Below are 12,551 nucleotides of genomic sequence, written 5' to 3' on the forward strand. Positions count from 1 at the left end.
TTTGGGCCCAGGGTCTTCCAAATGGGCTGGTATGGGTGCCCTGCTCTGCAGGGGTGTCTGGGGCGGGTGGGAAGGACAGCCAAGCCTGGGGGTCCATGGCGTGGACAGAGCCCCAGAGCTGGCCACCCACCTGCAGCAACGCCTCCTCATGCCTGGCCAAGTCCTCCCAAGAGGCCAGGAAGTGGATGTCCTCCCTGGCGATGGGCAGCTGGTAATAATCACCCTTCCTGTCCTCCAAAGGCGCCCTGGCCACCCTGAAAGAAGCGGAGCAGTGGCACCCACCCCCCGCTCTGGGCCCCTGGGGCCGCACCCCACCCCACCACCTCCTGGCCTGGCCGGGCCCAGAGTAGACCTCAGAGAGGAAGGGGAGTTACGAGGGCCGCTGGCGTCTGCGGGGTCTTTGCGGTGTGCCCGCCTGTGCCCCTCCTCCCACACAGCTGCTCTCTCCGCCTTGCCCACCTGCCCCTGTCCCACCCCCCCCCCCCCCCCGCCCCGGCCAACAGACTGCCGCTTCCTCAGGCCCTTGGGGGTGTGGGGCCTGGTTGTGGGCTCCAGCCCCAGGGTCTGAGGCCGGTGCGGAGGGGTGCGGGCTCCTGGCTCATCTGCTCTGTGCGTGTCTGCGTTCTGGGAACAGGGGCATGTGCCCCCTCCTTGGTTTTCTGGTCTCACTCCCAAAGTGCTGGCATATGTGAGTCGTGGGATCACTTCCCAAGGGGTGGGGGCCCCAGGGCGTGCTCCCCTCACCAGCCTCCCGAGCCTGGGGGTGCTCACCTCTCCTGGAGTTCGAGCCGGCGGAGCTCGGCAGCCACTGTGGCTGGCAGCTGCTCCTCGGGCACCGAGAGGCCCAGGGCGCACTGCGCGGCCACGGCCTCGTTGCCGGGGGAGGCCAGCAGCTGCACTACCATCTCTTGGGGCCACTCTTCCCGGCCCACCAGGCCCTGGGGACGGATGGGATGGGCTGTGCTGCCCGGCTCTGCCCCGAGGGGGTGCAGACAGTCCCGCACCAGGCCCAGACCTGCCCCCGCAGACCCCAAGGCTCTGTGCTGACCGAGCTGTCGAGGACCTTCCACACGGTCAGGCTGGAGGGTCACCGTCCTGTGTCCGCAGCCCGGCCTGGCTCCCTGCGTCCGTCTCCCCGTCTCCAACGCCCGGTCCCACCCTGCTGCTATCACCAGCACCTCCTCACCGGTCCTGCCCCCCCAACCTGACACCGGCACTGTCTTTCTAGAACATTGTCTCCACCCTTGCCTGGTGGGTTCTGCTCCTGACCCTCCGGCTGTCCAAGTCTGCCCCTCGGGCATCCTTGCCTCCACCCTTGGGCTGGCCAACATGCTCAGGGGAAGGAGGGCCATGGGACACCCCTGAATCCACGGTCCAGACAGTGGACACGGACGGGCGGCCCTCAGAGGGGTAACGATGCTCCGGGGCCTCCCGAGGCGGCCTCTCCCACACCAGTGCCCAGCACAGGAGCACAGGACTCATGTAGCCCACGGGCAGCCCACCCAAGTCCGCTCAGCCTCGGGGCACCCAGGGCAAGGCCCAGGCACCCCACCCTCCCCAGAGTCTGAGCCTCTCGCTCTCCGGATCTCTAGCCCCCGAGGCCTCTGTGCTCCCCAAGGAGCCTCTGCTGGCTGACAGGCAGGGCCCCTCCCAGACAACTCTGTCCCCCCAGCAGCCTCAGGCCATCCGCTTCCCGCAGGCCGCGGGTTCCCACGTGGACGACAATATGTGGAAACCCCTCCACATTCTTCAGGATGTCCGCTGCCCTTCCGGCTGCCTCGGCCTTGGCACCCAGGGGGGACCAGCCTTCCGGGCCTTCCCGGGGGTCCACGTTCCTCTCTGGTGACTCACCGCCCACCCCACACACCCATCACTGCAGGGGTGGCTCAGCGCTGCCCCCCACTGGATGCCACTCAGAACACCAGACGCTAGACCATTCATCAAGGAAGGAGGGCCCCCCCCACCCCGCTAACTGGTGCGTTGCTCCCGTGCTGCATCTGGGACCCCACACCCCCTACCTTCTTCCAAGGCTGCTTCGCCCAGGGCTGGGGACAGCGCTGTGCCCATGATGACCCATACTTCCAGCTCGGGCCTGAAGGACCCAGGCCACTACATGGTCCTGTCTAGGCTGCTGTCCTGGCGGGCTCTGTAGCCCCCTGGGCCAGGAGTGGCCCTTGTATCACCCCATTGGGCAGTTGGGGGCTCATTCCTCACCAGGCCTCAGGGGGCACAGAGCTGTGTGCAAGCACAGCACTCAAGGATGGTCTAGAATATTCTCTCGGTGCACAAGTGGAATCTCCAGCAAACCTGACCTCCTCCATTGCCTGGCAGCTCCGTGCTCCACCAGCTAAAAGGGGCCCCAGGACCCCCAGCCGCTCTGGCCCTGCCTCACCTGGTGGGGTCCCCCTCAGCAGCTGCCTCTGGCACCCCCCCTTCTGACAGGGGTGGGCAGACATGAGTCCCTGTGTCTGGTTTCTCATCAAGGTGTGGGGTCTGTGCTGGGCGGGGAGAAGCCCCGTCCCTGCACCATCTGCTTCCGGCCCTGCCTGGACATTGGAAGAGCTGACCCGGTGTGTGGGCCTACACACCACATGCCTAGTCCATACGTGTGCACATAGCCTCTCAGGGTCACGTGCCCCTCTAGTCCTTGCCCAGGTCTCCAGTGAATGCCCACCCTGCACAGGGCTTCCAGGGGCTTCCAGAGCCTTCCAGACCCTTCCAGAGGCTTCCAGGGCCCCTGGACTCACCTGCACGTGGTCCACCCAGTTCTCCTGAGACATACTTCTCTGTAAAAGTAAGCATCAAGATAACCTTTTCTAGTTGCAGCTCTAGAAGCTGGGGAGGGAGAGCTCCCCCCACCCCCTGTCACGGGCCCAGGCTCAGGGCGCTAACCAGGGCACACGCACCTCCACAAACCGCTTGTAGCACAGGTAGCGCAGGGCGGCCAGGCGCTGCTGATTGGCAGCGTTGGGACACAGAGCTGTTGAAAAAGCACAGAGCTCAGGGCTGGGCAGGGGCCGGGGGCCAGTGTGTGGGGGGCTTCTGCCCACTCCCCTCCACCCTTCACTGTCCCCACAGGTGCCCTCCCAGCCTTGAGCCTCGTTTGGGGTCTCCCAGACCCTCTGCATCGGGGGCTCTGAGGGACAGGAGCCCCATCTCTCCAGGCTTCTTGTCCTTCGTGTCCTTCTCCCACCAGAATGTGAGGAAGGGGCCATCTTGCTCACCTGTTTACAAACTGGTGCTTACTTGTTGGCCTTACTTCCACATTTTGTTCAGAGCCCGAGGGGGCCCAGGAAGGGCCCCCTCCCACCCACCCATCCACCCGCCCCACCCTCTGATGCTGGTCCTCCCTCTTGGGGCCAGCTGTCCTTGAAGCCTGGCAGTGCGCAGGGGATGCTGACCACAGAACCCTGCCCCTCCCAGTGGCGGCCTGGCCTTCTCAGGGCCCTGCACCCTCCGGAAGTGTGGCTGCGCCCGCAGCACCCCACTCCCAGCACCGGGGAGCGCCCTGTTACAGGGTCGCTGTCCAACCACAGCGGAGGTCAGTGCCGCCCAGAGGTTGGGGCCTGCAAGGGAGGGCCAGCGACTCCTCAGACAGGTGACTCCTCAGACAGGGGGCTCTCCCTCCTCCTTCCTGCCCAGGCTGTGAGGGTTCCAGACCCCAGGAGGCTGCTAAGGAACCTGGGACAACACTGCAGAGTGAGGTGGACAAGGCCTGAGGAACGGGGGAACGAATGAGTGAGCTACAAGGAAAGAAGGAAAGAAGTGAATTTCTGCAGGCTCTGTCAGGACACAAAGTAACCATGTGTCCTTGCAGAGGCATCTGCAGACAGAGACTGGTTTTCCGACATTTACGCAATTTGAAGCATCATTTTGCCAGTGGGAAACTTTGTCCAAAAGCCTTGTGGATACGGTATCGTGTCCACAGATAGATTCTGGCGCAGCCTGGGCTGACTGGCTGGTCCAGACGCAGCACAAACCCTTAAAGGGGCGGGCACAGCTGAGCCAGGCCCAACCGCCTGCCACACCCCTGAGCACCTGCAGATACCACAAAACCCAAATACAACGCACACTGCAGCCTGCTGGTTCATCTGCGCAAGGACACCTTGGGGGGCTCCACCTGGGACCCAGGCCTGGGGAGGGGTGGGCTAGTGGGGAGCTCAGGCTGGAGAGGCAAACAGAAGTCCCCGACCCTCCTTCTGCGTCTAACGTCAGCCCACGGAGGACATGGGGTTGGTCCTGTGGAGGCCACAGCTGTGACGGTGGACACGCGGATGGACTGCAGAGGGGCAAAGGGACAGTGACCACAGCTGTGACCCTGAGGCCTCCTGGCTAAGACAGACCCTGCTGGGGAAGCAGCAGATGGGGCCTGGCAGCGGGTGGTCATGCGGAACAGGAGACCCGGAGGGGGTCTGTCCTCCCTGCCCCCAGCAGGCCAACGAGCGAGGCACCCACGGAAAGCACCGGCTTGTCTACCCCGCCCTCTTGTCCAGCGGCCCCCCACTGTGTGTGACTATGTGACCCGGCACATAGTCAGGGGGGAGTCCCCACTATGTAGGGGTGCCTAGGCACCTAACCTGTTCCAGTGCCACACTCAGCTGAGACCTGTGGGGGGGGGGGATAGACCTCCAAGGGGGGCACATCCTGAACTGCGGGGGGCGCCAGGCTAAGGCTGGTCCAAGACCCCAAAGACCTCTCTGGCCCCAAGCCCTGGGCCCACTGTGGCCACGACCCGACCCGGAAGTGTGGGCCCTGTGGGTCAGTGAATGTCATGGCAGGGCTGCTGGGGGGGGGGCGGGGGGAAGGCCTGCACCTCAGACCCAGCTGTGGTCTCCCACACAGCCTGCCCACCACCCCGGCCTTGTGGGCCTCACGCCCCACCCCCGCCCTGCCCCACACGGGCCTGAGTCCTGGGTGGGGAGAGCCTCTGCCGAGGCGGCAGGCGCAGCCCCCCACAGCAGCCAGCATCGACCCTGTGAGTGATTCCGTGCTGAGAGCCTCTCGGGCCCGTGTCCCTCACCCCGTGTGCACCCTGAGGGACGCCAGCAGGGCTCCCCGACACAGCGCCCAGGACAGGCACGCAGGTGACCTCAGAGGCCCCCATGCCAGGGACGGGGATCCCCATGGGGGGGTCCACTCCTTAGCGCTCCAGTCCTGCAGCTGCACCCCAGACCTCCCGGTCCCTCAGACCCCAGCACCCCCAGGGGTCTGTGCTGCCGGGACCCTCCTTGGAGCTTCTGCACCTACAGCCCTGCTTTTGGTCTTCTTCTGCCGCCCGAGGGTGGCTCCTTCCTAGGGCTGTGTCCCCTGGCGCCCCAGGGGTCCCAGCAGCCGGCCGGTCCTCCTAGACCTGCCTCGGCTGCTTCGGGAAGAGGCCCCCCCAGCTACCGTCAGCACAGCCAGCAGCTCCTTGTCCCTAACTGACCCAGACTGACCCGCACCACCAGCCTGCAGGCGCCCACTTCTTGCTCCTCCCATCTCTTCACCTAGTGCCACCTGGGGGCCGTGGACAATCACACATCAAAACCTCTTGGTGATGTGTTTCTGTCTGCAAAAGCCCCTAGCGTTGCCCTCCTTTCTGGAGGCAATACTGCCTTCCGGAGGCACCTTTGTCCAGGGTCAGGGGATCTGCACAATTTCTCAAGGGTGTGAGGACAGAGAAGCCTGCAGGTGACTGAGACCGAAACGAGATGCTGACCAGAGATGGGGCTGAAACTTGGACACAGACCATAAAACACCTGTGAGCAAGACATTCAAAGGAAAAAAAGACAAAACTGGAAATATGTTCAAGTATCAAGAAACCACACAAAGCGAAAGAGCAGATCTGGAAAAGAACCAAAGTATGACTTCTGGAGCCACGGATACAACAATCAAAATGCAGTGTTTTGTAGTTTTTGGGACACAGAGGAGAAAATTAGCGATGCGGAAAAGAGCAGGAGTTGCCCGAGCTCATCATGAGCAAGACACAGGACGGTAACACCGCAGGGAAGGCAGGGTGACAAGATCACACACGGGGCCAGAGAACCAACAGCAACATCTGAGGACATAGTGACTTACAATTTTCCAGAACCAACCGAAGACAGCAATCCACAGATTTAAAAAGCCCAACAAAACCCAAGCCAGATAAATACAAAGAGATCTATAACCACTCTCCTCACAGTGAGACTGCGGAACATCAAAGAGGAGACAGAGAGAGAGAGAGAGAGAGAGAGATTGCTTTCAGAGAAAGGAAATTAGATTTCTTCATAACAACACATTTCAACCCAAAGGACTGACATCATACCAAGCATGATCTTCGATCATGATGAGATTAAGAGCCCACACTAGAAAGGTAACTAATAGTGCCACATAGCTTTGAAATGAAGAAGTACCATTCTAGGGGCGCCTGGGTGGCTCAGTCAGTTATGTGTCTGACCTCGGCTCAGGTCACGATCTCACCGTGAGTGAATTCGAGCCTTGCATCCTGCTCTCTGCTGTCAGGACACATCCTCTGTCTCCTTCTCTCTCTGTCCCTCCCCTACTAGCTCTCTCTCTCTCTCAAAAATAAATAAACATTAAAAACAGAAAAAGAAATACATTTCTAATTAGCCCATGGGTAAAGAAAAAATTATAATAAAAATTAGAAAATATCTTAAGCTGGACAATAATAGAACTAATATATGTTGAAACTTGAGGAATATTTTAAGAAGCAAGAAGGTTTAAAATCTAGTTTGGTGGGCTGGGGAGGGCAACGAACAAAGAGGGCCAAAAAGCCAAAAGCCACCAACAAGTGGCCTTACATCAAACTAAAAATTAGCTTCTGTACAGCAAAGAAACAGTCGACAGAATGAAGAGGCAACCTACAGAGTGGAAGGAGATATTTGCAAACCACGCATCTGACAAGAGGCTAATGTTCAAAATATAGAAGGAACCCATGCAATTCAATAGCCAAAAATCCCAAATAACCAGATTTAAAAACGAGCAGAGGAACCGAATGGATGTTTTCCAAAGAAGACATCCAAACAGGTGTTGAATAAATGAAATGGTCCAAGGTACCACTAATCATCAGGGAAACGAAACTCCAAATTATGATGAGATACCACCTCACGTGTGCTAGAACGGACATCAGCCATCATTGGACGAAAAGACAAGAACGAACAAGAAGGGGCAGGGGCAGGGAGGGGGCGGGGTGCAGCAAGGCCCCGCCTCCCAGGAGTCTACGCAGGCGGGCAAAGGGGCTTGCGGGCCTCAGGCTCCTGCTCCTGTCCGGGGCCTGCGATGGGCAGGCGGCGGGAAGCGGGGGAGGTCGGTGGACCCTGGTCAGCCTGAACCCCGCATCCGCCGGGCGCACACAGGTTGTGGGGGCGGCACTCACCCGGGTCCAGGCCCAGCCGCTCCAGCTGGCTCAGGACCCGCCGACTTAGCACTCGGGGACTCAGCCTCTCCAGCCTCGAGGTCACCTGTGGGTGCTGCCTGCAGGGAGAGAAACACGGCTCCTGTCTGGCACTGCTTTAAGACTTTTGTTTTCATCTAAGTCACACACGCACAGTTTAAAACTCAGGTAGTTCTACAAGGTTTAGGGAGAGAGCAGTCACCCTGTCACCCTGCCCCACTGCACACCAGACACACACGTCACTTTTGCCGTGTTTCGTATTTGTCTCTGTGCTTACGAGCGACATCCTTGTACGTGATCTCTTGGTTATTCAGTTTTAGGAGTTTGGTCTGGACATCTCACCACGGAAGGCCCTCCAGCCTCCCTCCCCACACAGTATCCAAGCCCTTACGTGGGGTCAGGACACCGTGTCTGCCATATCGTGACCAGACGACCAGGCGAACACTGTCAGCGGCCAGGCCACGCCCTCCTGCTCTCTTCAGGGTTAATACCTGTCTGCTGAGGTTGCTGACCCAGGCCCCCCGCCTGCCTCGCCCTGTGCCCACAACTCGGTGGACACACCTCCTCACTCCCCCGGCTGACAGCTCAGCACACACCCGCGGAAGTTGCTAGAGCTGGTGTGCGCCTGAGCTCTGCCCCGCGCCGGCTGGAGGGTTCGGCTGAGCCGAGACCTGGGGGTCTGGGCAGGCGACGCTCCTGGAATCCTGCCCGATCCCTGCTCTTCCTGGGGTCTGCGGTGTGCGTCTCACCCATGCGGGCCGCCCCGCGGACCCGCTAAGCCGGGCGCCTCGGGACCGGGGTTCCCATCACTTGATGTCGGGCCTTCTTGACAAGATCTCCGCTTTTTCTTTTAACCTTTTCTCTCTGATTTTCATTTTGTTTATCTGTTTTGTACTTTTTCGAAGACATCTTCAAATTTATCTTCCAAACTTTTATTGTGCTTTTCACTTCGCTGTTAAATTTTTGATTGCAAAGAGTTCTGTTCTGTGTTCTGCAGACACCTCGGCCCAGGGTCCCCAAGGACCGGCTGACCGCTGAGGGCCCTCCTCGGGCTCTGCGTTGGACCCCACATGCTCCTGGCGGCCACGGGTCAGCTTCCCAGCCTGCTAAGTGCTCTACCTGCCCACCTGCCACCAGCTCTTGGACCCCCTGCTGTTGCTGCCTCTCCTTCTCTTACAATGTCTTCTTCATTTTGGGGCAGAGACACAATAATAAATGCTTGTATTTATCAGCCAGAAGCACTTTTTAAAACCTAGCGTTTATAGGGGCGCCTGGGGGCTCAGTTGGTTAAGCATCTGACTCTTGATCTCAGCTCGTCATGATCACGGTTCGTGAGCTAAAGCCCCACATCGGACTCTGTGCTGATGGTGCCAAACCTGCTTGTTATTCTTTCTCTCTCTCCCTCTCCCTCTCTGTCTCTGTCTCTCTCTCCCTCCCTTTCTCTAGGCCCTAGGAAAATTTTTTCTAAACTATTCTTTTTAAGTTTGTTTGTTTGTTTGTTTGTTTATTTATAAGAGAGAAAGAAGAATGGGGGGAGGGAGGGAGAGAGAGAATCCCAAGCAGGCTCCAAGCTGTCAGCACAGAGCCCAACGTGGGACTCAAAGTCATGAACCGTGAGATCACGACCTGAGCCGAGATCTAGAGTTGGACTGAGCCACCCAGGTGTCTTAAGACCCGGGAAATTTTTAAAAAATCATTGATTTAAACCAATATCCTCAACTAAATCCAGCCACACAGGGCCTTCCTCACTGTCCCACTGTCCATCCATGTATGTCCCTTCTCCACATGGGACTCTGACCCCTGGCCCCACAGTATGTTCACTTATTTGCTCTGTGTCCCCCCACCCTTTTTTTAAAGTCGTTGTTTATTGTTCAAGCCACTTTTTTTTTTTAGTAATCTCCCCGCCAAACGTGGGGCTCAAACTCATGGCCCCGGGATCAAGAGTCGCATGCTTCACTGACTGGGCCAGCTGGGTGCCACTCTGTCACTTTTCAAATCCGTAATGACAGGGAGGAGAGCCAGCGCTGGACGAGCCCAGCCCGGGGCTGTGTGGGTTTGCCTGCTTCCCAGCATTTAAGTCACACAACCCTTGAGACGGCAAAATCAGTCCAGTTTTAGGGACAAGGAAAGAAACCCAGAAAGTGAAGTGACTTGCTCATAGGTCCAGGGAGGTCTGCCCCAGAGCCCAAGGTCTGGATCTCCAGCCGGGGGGCCCCAGGGCTGGGTAGTTCGTGGAGCCCGGATCAAGCCACTACTACCTGCGGACGGGCGGGTGGCTCAAGGAGCCTTCACAGACCTCCAGGAGCTGCTGCCCCCTGTGCCCCCCTCAACACGTGTGGCAAGAAGATATTCTCCCGCCAGATGCCACCCCCGTGCCCTACACCCAGGCGACACCCTCACGTCACATATACCGGCACGTGGGCTATCCACATGGGCTCCACACCCGTCCCTGGCGATTTATCCCGCGAAGGGATGAAGGAATGAGTGAATGGATAAGCAGCATGACTTCCGGAACCAGGTAAGAGGTCATCCACCTGACGCGGAGGATTGTTTCTGTTCGCTCGAGGGTGGTAACCGTCTCTCATCTGGTCCCTGGCAGGCGTGGCCCCTCGCTGGCCGACCCGGCTGCGACTTGTGGGGGCCACGCATGTGGCCTTCCCCTGTGCTTGCCCCCCTCACCCCACCCTGGGCCCCCGTGGGGCTCACCTGGCAACAACTCCGATGTCAAAGCCGGGCCGGCACCAGGAGTCCAGGAGGGCCAGCAGCCTCCTCTGGAGGTCCGGGAAGCCGGCCACATAACGCTCCACGAGGCTCACTCTGTCCTGGAGGAGCAGTGGGGTGCACATCTGCGGGGAAGCACGTCCTCAGGCCACAGCCCTGTGGGCACCTGGCACCTCCACCCCCAGCTGAGACCCCAGACTCACCTCCAACCCAGCCAAGAGTGTGAGTGCCCCCATAGTGGCTCCTGGGGCGTGATGCAGGCAGCCCAGCCCATGCCCTGCGCTTGAGCATCTCGCCCCCACGCATGCAGGCCCCACAGCTCCCTGGGGCTCGGCCTGGGCTCTGTGGTCATTTTCATCTCCGTTACAAAGGCCTGGAGGCCCCAAGAGGCAAGGGGAACCTGGGGAAGCTGTTTCTCCTGTCTTCACTGAATTGGGGGCGGGGAGCGGGAGGGAGGCCAACGTGGGCAGTAGCCCGATGGCCCAGAAATGCCTCCTCGTTGGCACAGATGGCATGCCTACTCCTAGTGCCCATGAGTGCATGAGCCTATGAGAGCCCCAAGCTGAGCCCTCAGGGAAACTTGGAGGCAGCCCCTGACGGTGGCACTGGCCCTTTGGACACTCGGGCCGTTTCCACCGCAAACGTCAGGCCTCGACAAAGCCCCCTTCCAGTGGTCCCTACACTAGACCCCACCTCGCCTCCTTTCCTCTCCATGTGACCACGTAGGTCAGGCTGCCTGGAGCCCAGACTGGATGGGGTCCCCTCAGCCAGGCTGGAACCATGGGGGTGGTCCTCACGGAGAGCTCCATTCCTGAGAGCCCCTCTGGCCACCACTTTTGGAGCATACCACACCTGAGCCCAATGACTGCCCTCCTGGGCTCGCCCCTTGGGCCCTCCGAGTAGGGTCGGGTGGTCACATGCGACCCTTGCCCTCTAGCACCCCAGCCCCACCCTGTGAACAGCAGAGGCCAGGGCTCAGTGGTACGAGACCCTCCGCCTCCAGACCATGTTTCTGGAGACCTGGGCTTCATCCATGTTGGGACCTACAAAATTCACGTGAGAAAGACACTTACCTTTTCAACATCAAGTGCTGGCTGCAACTTCAGCCTGGAGCCCAGCACGACAGCCTGGCAATCAGAAATGGAGCAGGTTCCACAAAGTACACGGGCCCTGGTGGGGCACGGACAGCACCACGGTGGGGGGGCTCCCACCCCCTACACCTCTGTCACTGGGGCACAGGACAGGCCTGTTCAGGTCCAGGGGGCCTGGAATCCAGGAGCCTCCTGGCAGACAAGCACCCCTGCCCCCCACCCCCCACCCCGGGCTGAGTCAGGTTCCACAAGAGGTGGGGCAGGTGGGAATGACCCATGGGCCCTACCAGGCTGGGGTGTGGCCTGCTGGATAGGGCATCAGGGTGGGTGCTGGGCCCAAGTGGCTCTGGCCAGGGGGTGCTGATGAGTGGATAGAGAACGAGGGGGGGCAGACAAGAAGTAGAAGTTTTGTCACCTACCCCCAGGCTCTGCTTCCACACACCCGCTCTCACATGCCCCGTACCTCCCACCAGTTGCCCTCCACCTGCAAGAGCCTGGCATGGCCAGTCACGGTGCTCACAGCCAGGGGCCAGGGTTGGTGACCCCTGCCTCTGTGCACCCTGAGGCCTGGGGGCCTGTGGCCCTGAAGTGCAGGGGCCTCTGAGCGCTTTCCACAAGGCATACTGTGTGTGCAATCCAAAACGACTAATGAGCGCAGGACTCTCTGTCCAAAAGGGCGGATTGGCCCCAGGACGAGAGGCCGGAGTAGGCCGTGGTGTGGCCTGAGTGTGTTGGGGGAAGCACAGAGCTGCCCCCTTGGGTCCACAGAAGAGAGGCTCTGCACCCACCGCTTCCTGGTGAGGACGGGAGGGTAGTGGGCGCAGCTGAGAACCCTGCCCGCGGGCGGCCGACCGGCCGCAGGGACCCTCCTCCGACTCAGCATAGAGAACGCCCGGGGCCCTGAGCGCCCGCACGTAGCGCTGACCGGGCTGCTATTAATAATTTCCATACATCGCGCTCCCATTATGAGCAAAAATAACCGGCAGAGCAGCCGGGCGCCCCGCCCCACGCGGCTCACACAAAGGACCAAAATAGCGGCCTGGGAAAGGCTCGCTCCGGCCTCCGGCCGCGGACCGCGCGGGGCGGGGGCGCAGGGCCAGGGGCCTTTCCCTGCGCGGCGCTGACCCGGCGCCTCCACAGCCTGGCTGCTGTCCAGGAGCTCGGCCGCCAGGGCCCCGAGGGGCCCCGAGCGGGGGGCAGGGGCGCAGGGGGCGCAGAGGGCGCAGGGGGGAGGGGCCAGAGCTGGAGGAGGGACTCGAGGCGGGGCAGGGCCTGGGGAGGGGCTCAGGGCGGTGGGAGGGGTGCAGGTGCCTCCCGCCCGCGGGGACCTTGTCTTTTCTGGATGGGAGGCCCCCTGAGAACTGAGG

The 12,551-nt window shown here is 60.5% G+C and overlaps 1 protein-coding gene across 5 annotated transcripts in view; it reads right to left on the minus strand.

The window, feature by feature from the left end:
* The window catches only part of EXD3 (exonuclease 3'-5' domain containing 3), an 80,764-nt gene that overhangs the window by 29,649 nt on the left and 38,564 nt on the right, over positions 1-12,551 (minus strand). For 4 of the 5 annotated variants that reach the window (XM_053908604.1, XM_053908603.1, XM_053908602.1 and 1 more), the window contains 7 exons: positions 11,167-11,220; positions 10,079-10,218; positions 7,355-7,452; positions 2,907-2,980; positions 2,748-2,786; positions 772-938; positions 131-254 (listed from right to left, as the gene is read on the minus strand). In XM_053908604.1, coding sequence (XP_053764579.1) covers positions 131-254; positions 772-938; positions 2,748-2,786; positions 2,907-2,980; positions 7,355-7,452; positions 10,079-10,218; positions 11,167-11,220 — 696 coding nt within the window. The other variant, XM_053908605.1, reaches the window with a different exon arrangement.

This window comes from Panthera pardus, unplaced genomic scaffold (assembly GCF_024362965.1).
Source record: "Panthera pardus isolate Hobbes unplaced genomic scaffold, ASM2436296v1 HiC_scaffold_20, whole genome shotgun sequence".
Classification (NCBI taxonomy): domain Eukaryota; kingdom Metazoa; phylum Chordata; class Mammalia; order Carnivora; family Felidae; genus Panthera; species Panthera pardus.